Here is a 20,876-nt window from a genome sequence, read left to right on the forward strand (position 1 = left end):
ATCCTCGTGAATACCTGGCAGATTCGTTTCGCTGCGCCGCAACGGGAACTCCTTTCATTTGGTTTTAACGCCTCAAGTGATGCCTCAAGTCTGGCCCTGAAGCAGTGCAGTGTCGGGACTGAGCCTGTCCTGTCACGCTTTCTCCCCCTTCTCTCAAGGAAGCCCTGCTCTGCTCAGAGGCCGGGTGGCTGTGGTCCCCACTTGTGAGGTTAGGTGGCCCCAGACCTTTGGAGCCGCTGCAGCACCGCTCCCCCCGCCCGCCGCTCACGTGCAAGGGTGTTTCGGGGTGGGGGTGGGGGAGTGCTGGGCCGGGGTCAGCAGCTGCCCAGCCCGAGAAGGCCCCTTGAGTCTGAGACCGGGCACTGTGGGCGGCCCTGGAGAGGCTGCCCGGGCACGTTGGGCAGCGGTCTGACCCAAGCCAGCCTCTTGGTGATGCCAGGGCACCCTCAGGCCGACGTGCGTGGCCTCCCGCTCCTCTGCCCCGTCTCGGGGCCTTTGCTGCGTGGGGTGGGTCAATTTTTCTGGTGTGTTTTAATAACATAATTATAGGGAGTATTTTTAGTTCCCTGTGACGGCCTGCTGTTTACCGGGCTGCGATCTGCGTGCTGTTTTTCTCCGTAAGTATATATAGCCCGGGCCACTTCTCCTTCCTCGGGTTCAGGCTAAAGAGGGACCGTGGCCACTTCGGCCGCCTCCTGCGGTTTCCTTTGCCAGTGAACGGGCGGCTGAAACGGGCCCGGGAGCCAGCCCGCTCCTGCAGGGCGGGAGGGGCTGGGGGCCGTGCTGCTGTCCCCGAGAACAGGTGGGGGGCTCGGGGTGAGCAGAGCCGCCGTCCCAGGACCGTGAGCACTGACCGGGCAGGGCGCTGAGGCTGGGGGAGGGCGTGCCTCGCGCCCACCCCCCGGGCAGGGCTCCGACCCCAGCCATGCCCAGCTCTGCTGGCCCGGCCGGGCCCTGGCTCTCCTCGCCTCCCTGCCCTTCTGTGCCTTCCCTGGATCCTCCGGGGAAGCAGCAGAACAGAACTGCTGTGTAAACAGATCCTTCAGGCCTGTAGGAGTGGCCAGAGGCCCACGCTTGTGCCTGGGACTCGACAGTGGGGGCTCCCGGGCAGGGGCCCTCTGAGCAGGTGCACCTCCAGCCTGGGTCTCAGTCTCTCACCTACGGGAGCCAGTGGGGCCTGTGACCTGCGGCCGGGCCACCATCACACCCCGTCTCCCACGGGCCCAGCTCCTGTTCCGCCTCCTCTCCCTCCCTCCCTCTCATGAATTCTGTTGATGCTTAAAACACCATCTGAAACAGCAGGCGTTACACCAGCACTCAGGGAGCTTTCCAGAGGAGACACGATCAGCCATTCGCTACCCGGTCAATCAGCTGTTTTAACTTCCCTCCCCGTCCAAAGCCAGGGCTCGTACTGACCACAGGCCACGACACCTGGCGAGCTTGGTGCTGGGGGTACCTGTCTGCCCTGTGGGGGGGGCGGTGTCCCCTGCAGCTTTACCGAGGGGGGGGGCAAGTCGTCCTCACTGTCGAGGCCCCTAGCTAAGTGCCTCGCGCCTGGGGGCACCTTGGAGTGTGAGTTGCCTTTCCCTAGGCTCACGTCACAGGGCAGCAGCCCCCCGGACCCCCTGACATGCCCCCTTGATTCCCATGTGTGCAGCTGGCCCTGACCGCGGCCTCCGGCCGACCAGTCCCATGGGCGCCCACCTCTGCCTCCTCGTCTCCTGTGGTTCCACTCACCCCGCAGGCTGCACCCTCGTCTGCTGGCGGTGCCCCCTCTGCCCCGGCCCCAGGCTTCTGGCTCTGTGTCCAGAAGTGTCCCACGGCCAAGCGGCCTTCCTAGGCCCTCCGAGAGCTGCCCACTGCTTGCCCGCACCCTCTGCTGGCCCCCCCTGCTGCTGGCAGCACGTTCTCTCGTAAGAGGCAGCAGTGGTGGCCCCCTTTAGCGATAAGCACCAGGGCCTGTGGTGACATTATGGAAGTGGGGTGGCTGTCAGCCCCAGAGCCGCCGGCCCCGATGCCCGGGTTCTTGCCCGGGACGCTGCTGCCTCTGAGGAGCCTTGCCCCATGCTTGTCCACGTTCGGGGTGAGCCCCCCGTTCCCTCCTGTGACTGTGCTGCTTCCCCGCAGGGCTCCAGCTTTTGTCTCGTCTCCTGCCTCCCCAGATGTGTCCTTGTTCTGGAACCTGCCGCTGGCCCCTGCCACCACCTCCTGGGGCCGCCCCTCCTCCCTCCCAGCCCCTCCGTCACTCGCTCAGCACCGTTTGGAGACCCTGCCTGAACCAGGCCTTGCTTCAGGCTTTGGGGTCCTGCCGGGAGCCCCCGGGGGACAGGCAGGCCGGAAAGGGCCAGACCTCAAGCGCTGGGCCTGGGGCTTGACGGTGGTGCCTCCGCAAGCCACACCCCCGGAGAAGACGGAGGATGTTTCTGCCCGTGGTCGCCCCCTGCCGCCCTGACTCCGTCCCCAGGTCCCTGGGGCCTGCCCTGGGGGGTCCGTATTGGAGGGACCACCAGGGCAGGTCCTTCTGTGTCCGCCGCCTCGGCCCAATGAAGCGCCCGTGATAATCTGTGATTCTGCGTGGCAGCGGTTTGTCCTCTCTGGTCGTGGCTGGTGTCCCCCGAGCACACTGTCGCCTTTACCCGAAATCCCGCTGGCGAGTCTGCGCGAGGCCGCGGGCCGGGTGCGTCTCCGTGGACACTCACTTGAGCTCCGCTCCCGCGCGAGCGTGGGGTTGCCGGGTCGTAGGCAGCGCGTTGACCACAAGGACGCCGTGGTCGGTCCTCCTGGTTGTCGCTGGGGAGTGTCTAGGGTGCCACACCCTTGCCGCACACGGTGCGGGCCCCTGATTTTAGCTGGTTTGTGGGCGTGAGGTGGTGTCTGCTGCACGTCCGTCCGTGTTCCGCTGAAGCCGACGACAGTTGGTCACCTCGGCCACCCTCTGTGCCATGTCCCTGAGACACGTTCGCCCGTTTGAGAGGGGCGGATTCTTGTCACTTCTGGCCGTGGGCGTTCTTCTTCTCTCGGCTGCTCTTCTGCAGACGCTTCTCCCTGCGCAGCGTCTTCACCGCGTCCCTCTCGGAGCAGGTGGTTTTCGTTCCGGGCCCCGTGCGCACGCACGCTCTGCCCGTGAGCCCGCCTCGGCCTGCACGGCCTCTCCCGCTCCCTGGCGCCGGCGGCCTGGGGGCCTGGCTCGGGGGTCACGCTCTGTTTCCTGGAGGGTGGGCCCTGCCTGTGTGCTTCCTGCCTCGGCCTGTGCCCTCTGCTGCCTGCCCAGCCTTCCGCCTGCTCTCAGACCGCCAGGGCCCCTGTCCTGGTGGCACGGCTGTGGCTGGGACCCTCCACCCGTCAGCGTGGCCTCCCCGAGCCACCTGTTGGATAAAGCGGTTCCTTTCAGCTGCTGCAGAGACCTACCGTCCCTGTGGTTGCCAGGGACGCAGTGACCATCTGTGCTTGCCTCTCCCCTTCTGGGCGGTTCCCCTCTGGGTAAACTCAAGTCGGACTCTGTGTCGCCTCAGCCTGCGTGGACACGGTGTTCCGTGACCCTCAGGGAGGCCTGTGCCATCTCCCCAGCGGATGGGCTGCGTCCTTGGCCAGCACGGCCAGCGCTGTGTCCTCCGCCGCCTCTCTGCCCTCTGTGCCAGCCCGCTCAGCCTGCATCTCCCTCCTCTGCTGTGTTTGGGGAGATGCCTGGCCTGCTTCCCCAGGCTGGGTGCCCTCGTGAGCCCTGTCTGCCCTGCACTGTTGTGCTGGCGGGGTGGTGCCCGCCTGTCCCTCAGCAGCTGTCTTCTTGTCACCGTTTCTCTGGCCCAGCTGGGGCTGGCCACTGCCCGGGCCTGTGGGTGGGACCTGGACGGAGGCAGAGCCTGTGACAAGTGGGCACTGCTTGAGGCCCTGGGGCTCTGAGCCCTGCCTGCTGCCACCACCCCCCCCAGCTGCCGGAGCTGCATCCCGCACCTTATCAGTGGGTGCAGGCCGCCCGGCAGGGGAGAGGGGGTCAGCTGGGCCTAATCTCTGGAGGTCAGGAGTCGGAGGATGGCGGGGTGCCCCAGGCCCTGTGAGCGCCCAGGGGTGGCCTGAGGTCCCCCTCGGCGGGCAGCCTCGCCCAGGAGCGGGCTTTCTGAATGATTCGTTGGCTCTGTGTCCTCGCCAGAGTCCCGGCCTGGCACAGGGCAGGTAGCGTGACTGGTGGGAACGAGATTAGCTCTGAAGCAAAGCGGGCGGGTGGTCTGGCCTGGAGGCTGCTCTAGACACTGGGGGCGGGCTCTGGATCCTGGGGCGCCCCCACCCCAGGGAGCTAGGGGCCCTCCTCTTCCCCTGGAGGCTGCCCTGGGGTCCCCGGCCCTTAGGGTCCAGGGCCTATGGCTCCTCCCTGGGGTTGCAGGTGGAGGCACCCCCCGCTGGGAGGCCGTGTCCTCGTCTCCCAGAGTGAGGCCAGGCTTGCGCTGAGTAAACGAAACCCCGGCCACACAGGGAGAGCAGCTGGCCTCCCGCCTGACCCCGCGTTTGTGGCCTCCTTCCTTGGCGCGGTAACCCTCTTCTCCCTCCTGTCGCCTGCCGTGGCCCCAAACTGGGTGGGCCACCCTCCCGTCCTGTGCTGCTCCCCTTTGGGGTGTCCTCTCCACCCTGCTGCCACTTGGAGAGCAGAGGCCCAGGGTGGAGGCCGGGAGCAGACCCCGCGAGGCAGATGGCCGTGTCATTGCTGCCTCCGGAGGAGGCTGCGGAGGCTTCTGGGCTGGACAGGCTGTGTCACATTCCAGAGCCGAGAGGCTTCCAGGCATCCCGGGGCAGGGCGGGGGGACTGTTTGCGGAGGCGCTGGCAGCCTGCAGGGGGGTTGCTGAGGACTTTTGAGATGAAGTGGCCCCCCCGCGGGGGGGGAGGGCAGGGGTGACCTGAGGACGAGGGCGGGACTGCCGAGGGTCCTCCCCCCGAGGTGGCGGCGGCGGCAGGGCGCTGCAGCTCCTGGCAGAACGAAGCAGAAGACCCATCTCTCCTCGGCCCGCCTGCGGGCGGGGGCCCGTGGTGTGCGCACAGCTGCCAGGGGACTGGGCTTCCAGCCCCGTCCGCCACTTCCCTGTAACCTGAGGCCGTTTCCTCGCTGGACTGGGTTCCCGGCCGCAGGCGCCCACAGGCTTCGCAGGCTCCAGGCAACAGGGCCCATCACCGGCTTCCTCACTCGCCACCGAGCAGAGGGTCCGGGACTCTGTCCCTCCTTCCCAGTTCCGACCCCGGAGAGGGACGCCCGCCCGGAGGCACGTGGCGCCGGACCCCGAGGTTGGCAGGACGGTCGAGCCAGTGGCCGTGCCCTGTGTCCAGCCTCCCACCGGGATGGTCCAGGGCCTCGGGGGGCTTGTAAATGGTGTTTGGACACGGCTCCTCCCCAGCCTGTCCCTTCTGTTGTGCGGCGTGGTGGGGGGGGCCCACTGAGGCTGCGCAGGGACTCAGGCAGCCTCTGCCCCATCCTGAGCAATGCCCCTGGGCACTCCAGGGCACTGCCGCGCCGGGATTCAGGTGCTGTGCCCAGCAGCCCCTGGGCAGCGAGAGTCCTCAGGCCCAGTGGTTTGAGGCCACCTGCGCCTCCGTCTGCCTGCTGGGGTGGCGGGTGCCCTCAGAGCAGAGCACCGGCCGGAAAAGCTCCCAGGCCAAGCTTCTGTCACCCTTCTCCTCCTGCCTTGAGCTGGGCCCAGGCCTGGTTCTGCTGCTGGGCACCGTGGGGAAAGTGGCTTAGCCTCTCTGGGCCTTGAACTCGCACCCTTCAGAGCACTGTGCCGTGGGGAGGCTGTCTGGACTGGAGCCGGGGTGCGGAGCCAGCTACACGGCCAGCCGCCGCCGCCTCATCCCTGGGGCCGCTCCGCACCCCGCATGTAAGATTAGCACCTGCCCTGCTTGGCCTCGTGGCCCTCGAGGTGACCTGCCAGGTGGCGTGGGCAGAGATGCCTTGGGAAGTCGCCCTGAGCTGGTGGCAGCCGTGCTGCCTCCCACACACCCCTGGGTGCTCTGTGCTGAAGCCTGGGCCGCCCAGCGCTTTAATCGAGGGGCCCGGCCCTGGAGCCTCCGGGCACCGCGGTGGCCTCACCAGAGGCATCTGGGGCAGAGTTGTCAGTGGCTTGTGATGTCCATTTGGAGGCGGGTGCTGGGGTCAGGACACCCGGCTTTAGGCCCGCTCGGGCGGGGACCGTGGAACCTGCCGGCTGTGGCCGAGTCATGGGCCTGGACGCTCCCGCAGGACGGCCGCGGAGCCACCGCGTGGCCAGCTTTGCGGGCTGCCTGCCGGCAGAGGCGGGAGCGGAGGGAGCGGGCAGGCCCTCGGTCCGGGCTGCGGCGTGGCGTGTCCCCGAGGAGGGCCACCGGCACCCCCCAGGCCCCTCTGCCTGGCCTCCGGAGGCCGCGCGTGAGGAATCGCAGCCCCCTGGCCGCAGAGCGTGGGAACCGGAAGTCGGCTGGGCCGGGGCGGTGGGAGGAGGGCAGGCGTGCAGCTGGCACTGGGGCACGGGGTGGGATGCCCTGGGGAGCGGGGGGCGGGCTGCCTGTGCCCGCAGTCCCCGCTGGGAGAGGGGACGATGGGGTCGTGCGTTTGGCTGGCAGAGTGGCTGGGAAGGGACCCCTGCCAGTGGCGTGTCTGCGCCAGCGTGCGGTCCTCTAGGGAGGCGACGGGTCGGGCTTCTGTGGGCCCCCTGGGCTGACTCGGCCCTCCTGCTTGCTGGCCCTCCCTGGCTTCCCGCTGGCTGCTCCAGCAGCGGGATGAGCCCCAGGAGCCGTGTGGCCTGCTCAAGGGTAGTGGGGACCCCTTGGGGGGTGTCAGGCCTGGGGCTGTCCTCCCCCACCCCCTCGTTAATGGGAGCTGTAGGGTCTGACCCTGGGAGCAGGGGGACTGGGAGGGTGAGGTCAGGGTGCAGTGGGGGTAGGAGGTGTGAGAGGCCTGGTTCTGGTCCAGGTTCCCCGGGCTGCGTGCAGGTGGCCTCAGGGGGGCATCTGCAGGCTCCTCCTGTGGCTGGAGAGCCGTCGGCTGAGAACCACCCGTGGGCCAGCAGTTCAGCAGCCTCTGGCGTGGACAGGACGGGTGTACCCAGTTCACGGGTGTGGAAATGAGGCCCGGGGAGGTGACACGGCTGCAGCAGTGGAGCCAGGCCATTGGCCAAGGCTGTTGTGACTCCAGAGGCTTGCGTGTCTCAGCCCTTTGTGCCCTGTCCATCGTGGGGGCAGCCCTGAGGTGACAGCTGCCCTGTGCCGAATGGTCCAGCTGAGACCAGGGAAGGTGACCGGGAGCTGGTCCGCCTCTCCCTGCCTGGAAGGGTCCTCTCCCTGCCCGGGGGGTTGGGGAGATGCTGGATGGTGGCTCTGACCCTGGGAGAGGGGCGCTGGGGCGCGCGCTGGCGCTGCCGTGCGCCTCGTGGGGGCCTGTTCGTCACGTCCCTTGGGACCCCCTCGGATGTCTGCTGCTTGCTTTGCTCTTAGGGATTAGATTAGTTTTCCATAAAAACAGGATGTGGTGGGTGAGAGGCAGTGTTCGATCTGTTTTGTCCCTCCTCTTTTTCCAGGAACTGAATGTATGGCTTCGGCCAGGGCTGCCCTGTCCCCACCCCCACTCCCCAGGGCGCAGGGACCTCGCTCTGCTCTCTGCTCTTAAGTGACTGCTTCGTCTCTCGTCTGGAAAGCTCACTCCATCACCAGGAGCCAGCGGGGACACTCCCGCCGTGCGGTCCGAGAGCCGGGCGGGTGTGGGAGGAGGGACCTTGCACCGGCCACCCTGGACGTCTGCGATGCTGGACTGAGCCTGGGGTGGCCTGGCCTCAGCCCCGACCCCGACGGCCCAGGCCCTCGGGGTCGAGCCTCGGTCTGGAGGGGCCGCCGTGTGGAGGAGGTGGTGGAGCCAGGCCCGGGCCGTGCCTGCCGTGCACGCAGTCAGGGAAGCCTCCTGGCTGGTTTAGGGAAGAGCCCAGCCGTGGAGCCCTGGGCACGTCTGGGGAGCCTGGGTTTGTCCTGGGGACATGGGAACCACGAAGAGCCTACGGGGTTGAGCTCCAGGCCCCGGCTTCCTTGCTCGCCCTCTCGGGCCGTCCTGACTCCAGGGAGAGGCTGCCCACAGGCAGAGGCCTGGCTCTGTCACTCACTGGCCGAGGGGCCTTGGCTTGTGACCCGCAGGGGCCTCGCCCCAGCCCCCCGCACAGTCCCTGCTCAGCGACAGACCGCAGAGGAGAGGCGAGGGTGGCTTGGGAGTTTCCAGCCAGGCCTCCCACCTCCAGCCCATCCTCAGCTCAGGCTTCTTGCCCTGGGACCTTGCAAAGCAGATTTAAGACGGGAGAAGCCCCAGACCTACGTGAGTGGGCTCGGGGTGGAGGGGGGCTCTGGGTTCTGGTCCTGGGGACCTGGTGGGCAGGGCCCCCAGGAGGGGCTCTCAGGAGCCTGTGCTAGGGTGGCCTGTCCTCGGCAGGCGCGGGGCCTGGCGCAGGAAGCCCGGTGCACTTGGAGGCTGCTCTGGTTCTTGCGGCCTCTGCAGAACACAGCCGTGGCCCGGACGTCCCCTGGACCGGACCCCAGATGGACCTCCAGAGCCCACAAGTGGCTCTTCCTGGACGGACTTCCTGAAATCCATGTGCATTTTTCACTAGAGGGAAGGAGGGGCCTGGGGGACGAGCAGAGGACAGTAAAGCCTAGCCGCTGAAGCTTCCTCTGGCGGGAAAGCAGGTTGGAGCCGAGCCGTGTTGGCAGGAGCGTCGAACTGGCGTGTTTGTTATTTCTGCACTTCTCTGCAGCTACAGAGCTTCTGAAAAGGCGGGCAAGGAAAGGGGGCATCTGGGAGCTGGTCAGCCGCCTCCCGGCCTGGGGGAGCCGGGGTGCAGGCCTGGGAGGCCTGCCCGTCTTGGCCTTGGGGGTGGGCCGCGTCCCTGCAGGTGGAGCCGGGCTGGTTGGTTGTGAGCGGACAGTGCTGTGTTTTCTTGTGGCTTCGTGAGCTTGCTGAAGCTCCAGCGCCCTTGTGGGGCGTCTGACACCCTGCCTGCCCAGCCCTGCAGCTTCCTGGGCCTGCACCTCAGAGGTGGGCAAGCCAGCCTGGGCTTCCCAAGCAGAATCTTGAAAGCAGGTGGATCAGCCAGGGGTCCCCAGAAAGGCGGCCCGCAGGCCTGGGCCGGTAGATGTCTCATAAAAGGTGCAGGGGGACGGGGAGGCGTCGCAGGGGGGCAGGTCCAACGTGTACAGGGAGCTCAGCAGGCCGGAAACTCAGGCACGCCTTGTTGCAACCTAGAGTCCAAGGATTGAAGAGGCTGGAGGGTCCCTCCTTCCCTGGGGGCCTCAGGCCTTGTGTCAGGGAGGCGTCTGCTGTCCTCGAAGTGTGGGCCTAAGGCTGCCCCTCTGCTGACACACGGGGCCACCAGCCCAGCCCGAGGGCCTGTTAGGGCCACGCTGGGGCCAGCCTGCCACTCTGAGAAGATGGCTGGGTGTGCTCGCCGGCCCGTGCCACCTCCGGTCCCACCCCCGAGATTGCAGGCGGTCCCCTGACCTCGGCGCCCTCACCCAGGGTGAAGCCAGCGGCCCGCTTCTCCGAGGGCAGGGCTGCCCCCGCCGCTACCTGCCAGCCTCCCAGCCGCTGTGCCCGGGGCAGGGCAGGCATGGCCAGGTTCCCGTGAACGTCCTGTATCACCAAAGGGGACCTGCCCCGGTCCCCCGCTGACGCAGGCAGCGATGACAGTGCGCCCTTCCCGCCGCAGCTCCCGCCTCCCTGGGGGGGGGCAGGGCTCCGAAGGGCCCGCGGTCCCCACCCCTCCCTGACCAGGCTGCCTTCCGAAGCCCGCGACCCTGTGCCCACCTGCCCTCCGGAGGTGACAAGGTGGCCTTCCTCCCGGGCGCGGGGAGGAGCCCCAGATCGGGGCGGCCGGGTTGCATGACCAGGCGCGGGGGCCGTTTGCACAAGCCTGACCGGACAGGCTCAGGGCCTCGGGGTGCTGTGGGCCGGCTGAATCACCGGCGGGGGGCTCTGAGTCAGCACCCCAGCCTCATGTCGCGGGCCCAGAGCTGGGGCCAGGTTTGGAAAGGTGGCCCCGGGCCCTGGTCCTTTGAGCGCAGGGCCGCTGCGCTGGCTGATGCTCGCGGGGTCTCCCAGCCCAGCACCTGCCCTGCGGGCCCTCGGCTCCTCCCTGCGCGAGCTGCTCGTCCACGCCGCCCAGACCGCGGGTCCCCGGGCAGCGCTCTGGCTCCCATGCTCGTTGTGCCTTTGGTGGGGCCGTGACTACGCCTGGCGGTGGCCTGTGTGTTTGCCACCCGGCCTCGGGCACCACGCTGGGTCTGTCCCCTGCGGAGGTGGGGCGAGCACTCCTGGCCCTGAGGCTGAGCGGCCTCAGCCAGGGGTGGGAGGTCGGGGGGGCTCTGGGAGGGGTCCTGGGGTGGGGAGGCCCTCTGAGGCCTGGAGGGTGGCGTGGGCGGTGAGGCCTGCGTCCTGGGTCGGGAGGCCCTCATTTCTGGCGCTGTGGGTGGGCGCCTCTCGGAACCCCCCACACACACACTGCTGGGCGGGGGCATTCTGTCAATTAGCCTGGAATTTGGGGTGGGGCGGGAGGACCCAGGTCACAGGTGTCCTTGTTTACCCAGGGCTGGCCACCCGGATGTCTTGAGGCTTCTGGGCTGTGCGGTCCACTCAAGGTCAGCTCCCCGCGCTGTCCCGAACCCCGTGAGCAGTCCCATGGTGGAGACTGGGTGACAGCTTCCTTGGTGTAAAGTAACCTTGGGTTTGGAGTTCCCGTCGTGGCTCAGTGGTGAATGAACCTGACTGGGAACCATGAGGTTGCGGGTTTGATCCCTGGCCTTGCTCAGTGGGTTAAGGATCTGGCATTGCCGTGAGCTGTGGTGTTGGTCGCAGATGCGGCTCGGATCCCGTGTTGCTGTGAGTCTAGCGTAGGCCGGCGGCTACGGCTCCGATTCGACCCCTAGCCTGGGAACCTCCATGTGCCGCGGGAGCGGCCCAAGAAATGGCAAAAAGACAAAAATAAATAAGTAAAGCGACCTTGGGTTCCTGAGGCCGTGGGCCCCTGGCGCTCAGGAGAGCCCCAAGGGCAGACGCCTCACGCACTCTGTCTCGGGGGTCCCCATGGCCCGCCAGGGCGCAGGGCTGGACTGGACAGACGGACGGGGGCAGGGAGGCCTGCGGCCAGCCTGGCCCTTCACAGAGGAGCCCCTTGTGTGCCGGGCAGCCAGCAGGGCCCCCTTAGGTGTCTGCTCCCCACTGTGGCCTTGTCGCAGGTGAGGAGCCAGCCTCCAGCTCCCTAGCTGGGCCCTGGGCATTTGGGGACCACCCCCCACCCACCGAGCCCCAGCTGCCGCCTATCCCCATGCCCGTTTGTGTGATGAGGCCACTCTGGCCCTTGGGGGCTGCTGCTCTGCCCCCATGAGCTGGCACGCAGCATGTTCTTCCGAGGGGGCTGGGGGCTGGGAAAGAGCAGGGGGGCACCTGGCTGAGGGGCCCATGTGCCCAGGAGCCTTCAGGGCTCTGCCTCTGGGAGGCCGGCAAGGCTGCAGGCAGCCCGATGGCCGCACAGGTGCCTCGGCTGGGCCGTTGTGCCTCCGTGTCCCCATCTGACAGGTGCCTGCGGTTGCAGCTCAGCCAGGAGCCCCTTTCCTTGGGCCTGGAGGGTCCTGCCTGTCCCTGGGCGTCTGGGAGGCGGGGGCGCTGCCTGGGGCTGACGCGCCTGAGAGCCAGAGGGTGCCAGTCTCCCCCTATGTGGCCGGAGGGCTCGCAGTGCTGGCTGCTGGCCTTGGGGACATAGGCTGACTGTCACCTGCTTGCTGTGGCCCCTGTGTGGGCCGGGCCCTGAGCTCTGGATGGCAGGGGGTGGGTGGAGCTGGGCAGGGCGAGGGCACGCACTGCTCCCACCTGTCCCCCAGCCCAGAGCTCGCAGGTACGCAGGGCCTGGGGGCCTGGCCCTTCTGTGGAATGTGGGCCCCACCCCTGGCCTGGAATCCAGCCCTCTCCGTGGGAGAGGGCGCGGCAGGGTGGGAGCCCCGACCCTTCAGGGGAACCGGGCCACAGCAAATGGCTCTGGCGCCCGTGATGCCACCATGAAGAGCACTGCGCATTTCTGGGGAAGCCTGTTCTCTGCCCCTGGCTCTGGGGGAGGAGCAGGCGAATTGGCAGGCAGGGCAGGGGGCTCCCTGCGGTGCCGAGGGTCTTCAGTGAAGGCCGAGCACTGGGTAGGGGGGCGGGGGGGGGTCTGAGCAGCCTCGGGAGGAGGAGGACAGATGCCCCCCGCCAGGCCTGGGCAGCGCTGTTTGAAAGTCCCACCTGCTTCGCCTCCGGGAGCCATTCCCCTCCCCAGTCTGAAATGGGAACAGCCTCGGGCTCGCGTGGGACCCTCAGGTGATGGTGGCGTGCTGTTGGGACCCCCCAGGACCTGGCTCAGTCCCCTTCCCCTGTGTTCTGGCTGTACCAGGCGGCTCGCAGCCCTGGGCAGTCAGCACGGCTTCACGGGGCTCGTGCTGCGGGGGCCTGGCCCTGTGCCAGTCAGGTGAGTCGGGAAACCGGGTTTCCCAGACACCGGGCCATTAAACCTGGACCCCGAGCCAGTTAAACTCTCTGCCAGCATCCTCAGCGTCCCAGGCTTCTTGGCTGGGCTCCAAGTAGGTGACAGTGTCCCTTGGTGTCTCCTGCCCGTGGGCCGCCCAGGGCGCCTCACTCCGCCCTGCGCCCTCGCCTCCGAGCTCGCGTCCGTGTCTTTGGCCTCCGTCCTTCGGCCTCGGTTTCTGACCTGCAAAAGCAAAGGGGCGCCGAGGACCTCGGACTTTAGACGGACGTTCTCCTGGCCCCGCTCTAGGGGCTGTGACCTGGCTCCCCGCGTCGCCCTCCCCTCCTGCCCTGCGGGCAGCCCCTCCCCGAGCGGCCCTCACCCGGCTGGGCTCCTGGGTGGCAGGGCTGCAGGTGCGGGGGACCGAGCAGAGGACGGCCGAAGGGCCTGGGGTCTCGGGCTGTGGGCCCGTAGCTCCCTCTCCCCCCAGCCTTCTGCGAGGGTCCCTGTGTGCCTGGGGCCCTGAGGTGCCGGGCTGCCCTGCCTGGGGTGGTCCTGACCACAGCTCTGTCCCCAGAGGCTGCCTGCTCTCCTGTGCCCTCGGCCGACCCGCCCAGCCTTCCTATTCCAGAAAGCTGGGTCTAGTCGAACCCTCGCTTCGTCGGCTTGGGGGTGTGGCAGGTGTGGCCGCCGAGTGCTGGCTGCCCATGAGACTCCCATGGATGGCAGGGGACAGCCAGGGCCACCGGCCGCCCTGCTGCCACGTCTGTCTTTCCTCTTCCTCTTCCTCCTCTCGCCCCGCCCGCCTGCCCGCTGGCAGAAGGCAGCAGGGAAGTGTTTATGGGTTTCTCGTCTGAGCCAAATAAGGCAGAGAGAACAAGCTGGCCAGAAACGCGGCGCTGGCTGGCGGAGGGCGGCCGACTCGGAGGGACCCCTGCCCCGGCGGTTTTCCTCTCGGGGCTGCGAGCCACCCGCCCAGGGCTCCGCCCGGAGGAGCCTCACCCCGACGGCAGGCGGGTGGTGGAGAGGCCGGCCCAAGGGGTGCCCCTTGGGTCTGGAGCCCCGGCTCTGTCCCGTGCCTGGGACCTGGATGACGCAGTGCCCCCCGCCTCCTGCCCCTTCTGTGAAGGGAAGGCCGGTCCCGGACGCAGCCTGCTCTGTGGGACATCGGCCTGCAGGGGCTTCACTGGTGAGCGACCCAGTGACACGCGACGAGGGCCAAGGCCCCCGCTGCACAGGTCAGCCCCGGCTCTGCTCAGGGTGGACCTTGCAGGCCTTCTAAATGTCTACACCCGTGCTCTGTTCACACTTGAGTTTGACACAAGAGTCCTGATGTGTGGGGACGTCTGGCAGGGCCTTGGAGCCCGGTCACCTCTGCTCCGAGCTGGGCACTGGCTTGGTGGCAGCAGCCCCTGGGGCTGGCGGTCGTGGGCCCCCCAAAGGCAACAGCTGAGGAGGCCGAGGCCCAGAGAGGCCCGTGTCCTGCAGGCCTGGGACTCCAGCCCTGGTTCCTGTGGGGACACTGAGGCCCGGTCCCCGGCCTGGGCTCTGTGGCTGCGCCACTGCCTCCCGGGAGCTCCTCCTGCGCGCTCAGCCCAGGGTGCTCAGCCCACAACACAGCAGGCCTGCAAGGCAGGCCCTGGGGCTGACCCAGCAGGCCAGTGGGAAGAGGAGGAAGGGGCCCTGTGCCCTCCTGGGTCGGGGGGGGGGCGGTCCCTCAGCCTGTGCCCATCTAGACCCACACCATTGCTGGGGTGTCGGCCTGGGCGGCGCTGTTTCCTTCTCTGCAGAGTGGTGGCAGCAGCAGTGCCCTTCGCAGTGAGCGGGGCAGTAGGTGGCCTTATGGGTGGGTTCTGCCCGCGCCTCTCCCAGGCCCACTGTCCTTCTAGCTCTGATGCCAGCGAGGCTGGGACATGCTCTGAGCCTTCTCACACTCTGCCTGTGCCCTCGGCCGCAGGTCCCAGGGAGCCCCCGGGGTCACGCCACGCGGGCCTCCGTGTCCCACTGGCCAGTGGGGTGGTGCTCGGGCTGGCCACGCCTGTGTCCCGGGGCCTGCCTGGAAATGGGGCCACCATGCACCCCTAGAGGGTGGCAGTGGGGAAGAGCTGCCCTTCCCCCTGCTGGCTCGCCCGCTTCCCGGGTGGGCAAGCCGAGGCTGGGGACGGGCCCCTCTCCAGGCCCCACGGGAAGGTCAGGGCAGGAGGGTCGTGTGGGCTCCAAGCCACGCGGTCCTCGTCTCCCAGCCCCGGGGACCCGTCACAGCACCACGTGCTGACCCGGGGGCTGGCACCTGACTCCCAGCCCCCGCCCGCCCTCAGTCCCCTGCAGGCCAGGGCGTGGTATCCTGCTCTGCGTGGACCTTCCTGAATGTTTGTGGCTTTCACATTGGCTGTCACTGCCCTTCCTTCCTGCTGGGCACCAGCTGAGACGGGGGTCCGTCCCTCCCATCTCCGGGCCCCAGTGGCCTCATCTGCAGGACGAGGATAGGCGCTGTGGGGCGAGGGTGTGTGAAGGGTTAAGCGTGGGGCGGGGGGCCTTTCCTGCCCAGCCTGGCTTCCCCTCTGCCCTCACCCCATCCTATTGTTCCTGGCTCAGGAAAAGGCATGTTTCCCCCATGAGGTCACCAGCCACGAGCAGCTCGGGGGTGGGGGGGCTGCGGGGCAGAACCAGCCCCGAACACCTTCGCCGACAGCTTTGGTCCCATCTGCTGACCAGCTCGGTTGCTTCCTTCTCTGCTGGGCCCTGGACCTGGCCAACCCTCCTCTGGCCGGCCTGGGTCTCAGCTGGCCTTGAAGGCCGAAAGCAGTGCCACCTTCTCCAGGCAGCCCGCTCGGATGCCCTGCGCCACCTTGACATGCAGAGTCACGGCGAGGCCGGGTCACAACCCTCAGACCAGCAGCGCCGAGGCTCTTCCGAAAGCCCTGGACACGGAGCCGGGAGTCCGGACCCAAGAGCCGGGTCTGCTACCTCGAGATCGCTTCCCTCCCCTCTGAGAACCGGCCGCCTCCACTGAACGCCGGGGAATGAGAGTCAGCCCCGCTTCCCCCGGAGGCCGCTTTGCCTCTGCTCCCGGCTCCCCTGCCAGCCCCAGGCTACTCTTGCTCTGCTGCCTGGCCTCTCCCCTGTCCCCAGGCCCTTGAAACAGGAAGGGTGATGGGCTGGGAATATAAGCCCAGCCCCCTCTCTCATCCCCCCACCCCCGCAAGGCTGCCCTGTGAGGGGCTGGAGGCCAGTGGGCCCAGCTTTCTGGGCTCATGTCCCCTGGGCCAGTATCTGGGGCAGTCTGGGCACCGCCCGCCTGCCCGATGCCAGCTTCCTGGCAGAGCTGATGGCAGAGGCTTGAGTTGGGGAGGCCAGCTGTTCCCCCCCACCCCCTCCCAGGGATGTCCCACGGCTTCGGTTTCCCTGCCTTCGGTTGTCTCAGGACGTGCACGCCTTCTCTGTCTCTGCTGTGTCTAATGAATGAATGACCCTGCCAGGGCCACGGTGCCAGCGTCCCCCCAGGGGCTGTGTTCCCACCCCTCCCCTCCCCCTGCCCCCTCTATCCCATTTCCTGCTTTTGGCAGAGGAGCTTCTAGATTCGTTTCCTCCTGGCTGGCCTGGGACTGGGGAGGGGTTGGCGAGGCTGGCCCCGGCTCCGGTTCTGAGAGCTTTCGCTGATTTCAGGGCCTGTCTGGGTTTGGCTGTGGTGAGATACACAGAAGGCTTTGCCGTCATCACCCCTCAGAGCACACAGTTACGCGGCATCAAGGACGTTCTCGACGTGTGTGGCCGTCGCGGGCACCTCTGAGCTTTTCCGTTTCCCCAGCTAGAAGCCTCGTCCTCCTGCACCAGCTCCCTGTCCCCATCCCAGGCTTGGGGTGGGCTTCAGAGCCAGGCTGGGTGTGCTGGCCCTTCTCCTGGGGAGCTGCGCCCTGCCTGCGGGAGCGTCCCTGGGACCCGCGGCACGCCCGCCGCCCCGTCCGGGCTTCTGAGCACTGTGCCTCCCGTCGCACACATGCTTTGAGTTTAGCCTGTGGTGTCCCTGGCGGGCGGCTCAGGCCAAGAACCTCCGGGCTGAGACCTGCAGGGAACACCTCAGGAGGATGTTACCGGATGGGGTGGCTGGGGTGGCACGGGGGGAGGGGCGGAACCAACCAGCTGGAAAGCAGAAAGGAACTTAGATGGTTTTGCTGTGAATGCATCTCCCTCCTGCCTCTGGGGCCAGATCACATTGATTTTTTTTTATGAAAGTGTATCATTGTTGAGGCGCTTCAGATCTGGAGCTGAGCTGATCGCTGGGGCTGGTGTTCGTATGGGGAGAGGGGGTGCGCTGGCAGTGGGAGGCGGGACAGCGTCCAGAAGCGGGGCGGGAGCAGCACCGGGGACCGTGGCGCCCGCTGTGTGGTTCTCGGGGTTTGCTCATCGCGGCTATGAGGGGGGCTTGGGACGCCGTGGGAAGGGGCTGAGAGCCCACCGGCCCTGCCGCCTGCGGGGAAGATGGCCTTACAGCCGAGCCGTGGCTGCCTTCAGGGCGGCTTGGCCCTCGCCCTGCAGACAGCTGTTCAGCGGAGGTCCGGCCATTGCCCAGCCCGATGTCCACTCCTGGGTCTGAAGGGCAGAGGGTGGGGGCGGGATCTGGTCCCCTGTCAGGGACCCCACTTGGGTGGGTTTTGATCCCTGTCCCCCGCTCAGTCTTGGTGATTGTATCGTGAGGCTGGGCGGTCCAGGAGGGGTCGGGTCTGGCGCCTGCAGCCTTCTGCTCTATCCTGGGCCAGGTGGCCTGGGCCTGTTCGCCAACCGTGGATTGAGGAGCAGGGTGGGCAGAGGTGACTCTGGCCCGGGGGGCTCGCCAGGTGCCCACACCCTGCCGGTGCCTTGGGGCGGGTGTGGTGCTTTCCTGGCCCCATCCCCGCCCCGTCCCAGGCAAGGCTGAGCGGACCCAGTCCCTTGGTGGCGAGGCCCACGCTGGGACACGCAGCATCTCTGGGTGCTGCCCAGCTACCTCACCTCCTGGGGGGCAGGCGAGGTCCCCACACCCTTTGCACATCTCAGGATGGTGTCAGCAACTCGAGACACGGGACGCACCTTAGAGGCAGTGAGAGGAAGGGCGGGGGCGAGTACAGACACGCGCGCCACTCGGGGGCTCCACGCCCTGCGGTGCCGCCATGGGACAGCTTGGGGGCCTGGCGGTGGCCGCTGGGAAAGGCACACGCGGGCATCTGGAAGGCGGAGGTCGGGGGAAGGGCGCTCAGAGAGCCAGAGCCAAGGTCGGCTGTGCTGCATGTTGACGGAGCACCTCAATCTGCTGTAAAGGAGGGGACGCTGGTGGGACGACCCAGTCAGGACCTCAGTGTCACCCCTTGGAGGGGGGCGCCTGGGGCGCGTGCGGGCGACACAGGCGGGCACGGGAGCCGTGTTGCCCTCGGGGAGCTGAGCCTGTAGGACAAAGTGTGACAGCGGCAGGTGCCGTCGCACACCGAGTGAGGTTGCCGGGATGTGGGCAGCTTCACAGAGGTGATGAGGCTGCAGGTGGAGCGCGCAGGGGTGGGGGGGGCAGGGCGCAGGGGGCGGGGGTGGAGGGCGGGGGTGCGGGACTCACCGCCTGCCGCGGGCCCCGGTAACCGCCGTGTCCTCTCCCCACAGCCTGCCTTTTCCGTGTCAACGCGCTCTCGCTGGTCTACCTGCTGTTCCTGCTGCTGCTGCCTTGGCTCCCGGGCCCCTCCCGGCACAGCATCCAAGGTAAGGGGCCTCGGCCGCAGCGGCAGGGGCGCCGGCGGAACCCCGCGGGGTGGGCTTGCTCTGCGGTTGAGGAACTGCAGGTGAAGGCTGCGGGGTCGCCTTTCTCCCAGGGGACCCTTGCTGGTTTCCGTCTCTTTTCTGAGCTCGTGTCCCCGGGGACGGGCTGGAGAACCTCGCTGGGGCGTCCCCCACCAGGAGGCTCAGGCCCTGGCGCTGTGGCCGGGCCCCCTCCCATTCCCCACCCTGTCCCCAGCGACGTCCTTGCAGCCTGTCTGCCCCAAGAGGCTCTGGCCAACCCTCAAGTCCAGCCACCGGCTCAGCTCCCGCTGCCCCGCCTCGGACTCAGGATCCGTGGTGTTGGCGTGGTGCCCTCCGGGGCCTCTGCGCTCCTGGACCGCCTTGTCTGGGTGGTGGGCACGCGTGGTTCTCTGCCTGGTTCTGAGCTCCCGGAGGGCGGCTTCTGTGTCCACCAGATAGACAGAGTGAGGAAGGCCGCCAGGGTGCCTGCGCCCCCAAGGGACCTAGACGAGTGGCCCTCGGCCTGGGCTCATCCCAGAGGGCCCGGGAGCAGAGAGGACGGTCGCGTAGGGGGCGCCCCACCCAGCAGAGCCCAGGCAGACCCTCTGAAGGAAGACCCCACTTGCAGGCAGCTGCTGGGGGACTTGGCCAAGGGGCCCCTTCGCTCTCTGGGTGCTTCGGGATGTTCCTGTCTCAGCTTTTCCGTGAGAGCAGGTGCCTGGGGACTGCTCGGTGCCCCTGGTGTGGGAAGGCCGTTAGGTCTCAGGGGCCGAGAGAGGTGTCCAGGCTTCAAAGAGGGCCCCCAGGGAGCAGCGTTGATGGGGCGCCCCCGATGCCCAGTACCGGAAGCGGAAGAGTAGCCGGCGGGCCAAGGCCGCTGATGGGAGCGGGTCCCCATGCCGCCCGCGGCTGGGCTGGGCAGCAGACGGCCAGTCCGGGCCTTGGGAGTGTCTCCCTGTCCTGTGGCTGCGGAGCCAGCCCCACACTGAGTGTCCCAAACCCCATGCTCACCCCCACAGGCTGGAGGTCGGGGTGCGGCCCCCTCTCGGGGCTAAAACCAGGGGTCTGGGGGCTGCTTCTTCCGGGAGCCTCCAGGCCAACACCTGTTTCCTCGTCTTCTCCAGCTTGTCAGCTTGCGGCCCCTCCCTCTGTGGTCCAGGTCAGCGGTGGCTGCTCCAGCGCAACCCCCGTCCCTCTGACTCTGCCCTCCTGCCCCCTCTCGGCTGTCAGGACCCGGGGGCAATGTGGGCCTGCTGGTGTCCCAGAGCCGCTCCCTGTTTCAGGATCAGCTCATGGGCACCAGTCACAGGGCCTGGGGTTGGGGCACGGATTCTCTGGAGGGGTGTCCTTCTGCCTCCCACAGGGTGGCAGGTCACCCCCGCCCTGGCCTTTGACACCTGGCAGTGACCCCTCATTGGACTTGCTTCTTGCTCGTGGCCCTCGAACAGCCTGACTGTGGCGTGAGGGTAGAATTCGGGGGCACGGAGAGGGGAGGGGACCCCAGGCCATTCCCCCCCCCTGGCCGCCTGTGCCAGCTGTCCCCAGCCTACGGGGGCCACCGCCCCCCATGCCCTGGGAGAGCTGCTGGGCATCGGCCATCCGGGCCTCCTCCTCCTCTCTGTCGTGGAGCCAGTTCCCAGGCCCTGGGCTACAAGCTGCCTGTTCAGTGAGCATTTCACCCCTGTGGCGATGGGACACTTGCCTCTGGTCGGCAGTGGGGGGCCCGGCTCTGGTCAGGGCAGGAGCCCGGAGTGGGAGGGCCCGGGGGACGGGGGGAGGCAGTGGGAAGCCTCGCCTGCCTGGCCCCTGGCTGTCCAGCTGTCCATCTCTCTGGCCTCAGAGGCCCTCTGGGGACAGGGCGGCTGCCGGGTTTTTCCGGGTGGGAGAGAGGAAAGTGTGAGGCCTGCCCGTGCCTGAGCCCGGCCCCAGGTCACGGTTGTCCAGCAGCTGGGCCTTGGCGCCGGCACCGGGCGGAAGGTCTGAGGCTGCCCAGGCCCCCGAGGGAGTCAGCCTGACCCCAGCTCCTTGTGCAGGGGTGGTGGGCCGGGGGGTGTCCACCTTTTTGTGTCCTGGAGAAAGTTCCAGCTCCTTCCGTCACTTTGCTGGGTGATGGGGTGGCGGGCGTGGGCCGGTGCCCTGCTCAGGGCGGGCAGGGCGGGGGCGCAGCAGGAGCAGCAGGTGCAAGCGTGAGGCCGGCTCCCACGATGTGATGAGCCTCTGGGGACTCGAGGAGGCCCTTTCTCTGCCTGAGGACAGAGCCCGCCCCTGCAGCTGGCCCTGCTCTCGGAGAGGCCTGCCTGCGGGTGGCCCTCTGCCCGGCTCTGAGTCAGTGCTGTGTGCACTAGGGGGGCCTGGCGGCAGGGCCGGTTCGCTTCGCAGAGCACTGCGCTGGGAGCATCCCAGTGTCCGCTGGATAAGGGGCTGTGGTCCTCCTGCTGTGAGCTGACCCCCCCCAGCCCCCGCCAGGGCCTCCTGCTGAGACCGGTGTCCCCTCCCTGCCCCACCTCCGGACTGCCCTCCTTGTGACGGGGCCTCTTGCCCAGATGGTGTCCTGAGGGAGAGGCCTGCGGGCCCTCACCAGGGTGCCAGAGCTCAGCCTGGGGTGGCCGCCACATCTGCAAGGGCCCTGGGCTGCCCCACAACAGGGTAGGGGC

General features: G+C 68.1%; 1 protein-coding gene across 17 annotated transcripts in view; it reads left to right on the plus strand.

Annotated features, from left to right (window-relative positions):
* PIEZO1 (piezo type mechanosensitive ion channel component 1) overlaps window positions 1-20,876 on the plus strand; it is a 51,905-nt gene that overhangs the window by 4,727 nt on the left and 26,302 nt on the right. For all 17 annotated transcript variants that reach the window (XR_014805237.1, XR_014805238.1, XR_014805239.1 and 14 more), the window contains exon 2: window positions 18,109-18,204. Coding sequence is in view for 10 of the 17 variants with exons in the window: in XM_084959214.1 (XP_084815340.1) it covers window positions 18,109-18,204 (96 nt within the window). In the remaining 7 variants the exon portion in view is untranslated. The remainder of the gene's footprint in view (window positions 1-18,108; window positions 18,205-20,876) is intronic.

This window comes from Sus scrofa, chromosome 6 (assembly GCF_054392235.1).
Source record: "Sus scrofa isolate SSC_HxYL_T2T_F1_AM1 chromosome 6, Sscrofa_HxYL_maternal_Yorkshire_Landrace_v2.0, whole genome shotgun sequence".
Taxonomy (NCBI): Eukaryota; Metazoa; Chordata; class Mammalia; order Artiodactyla; family Suidae; genus Sus; species Sus scrofa.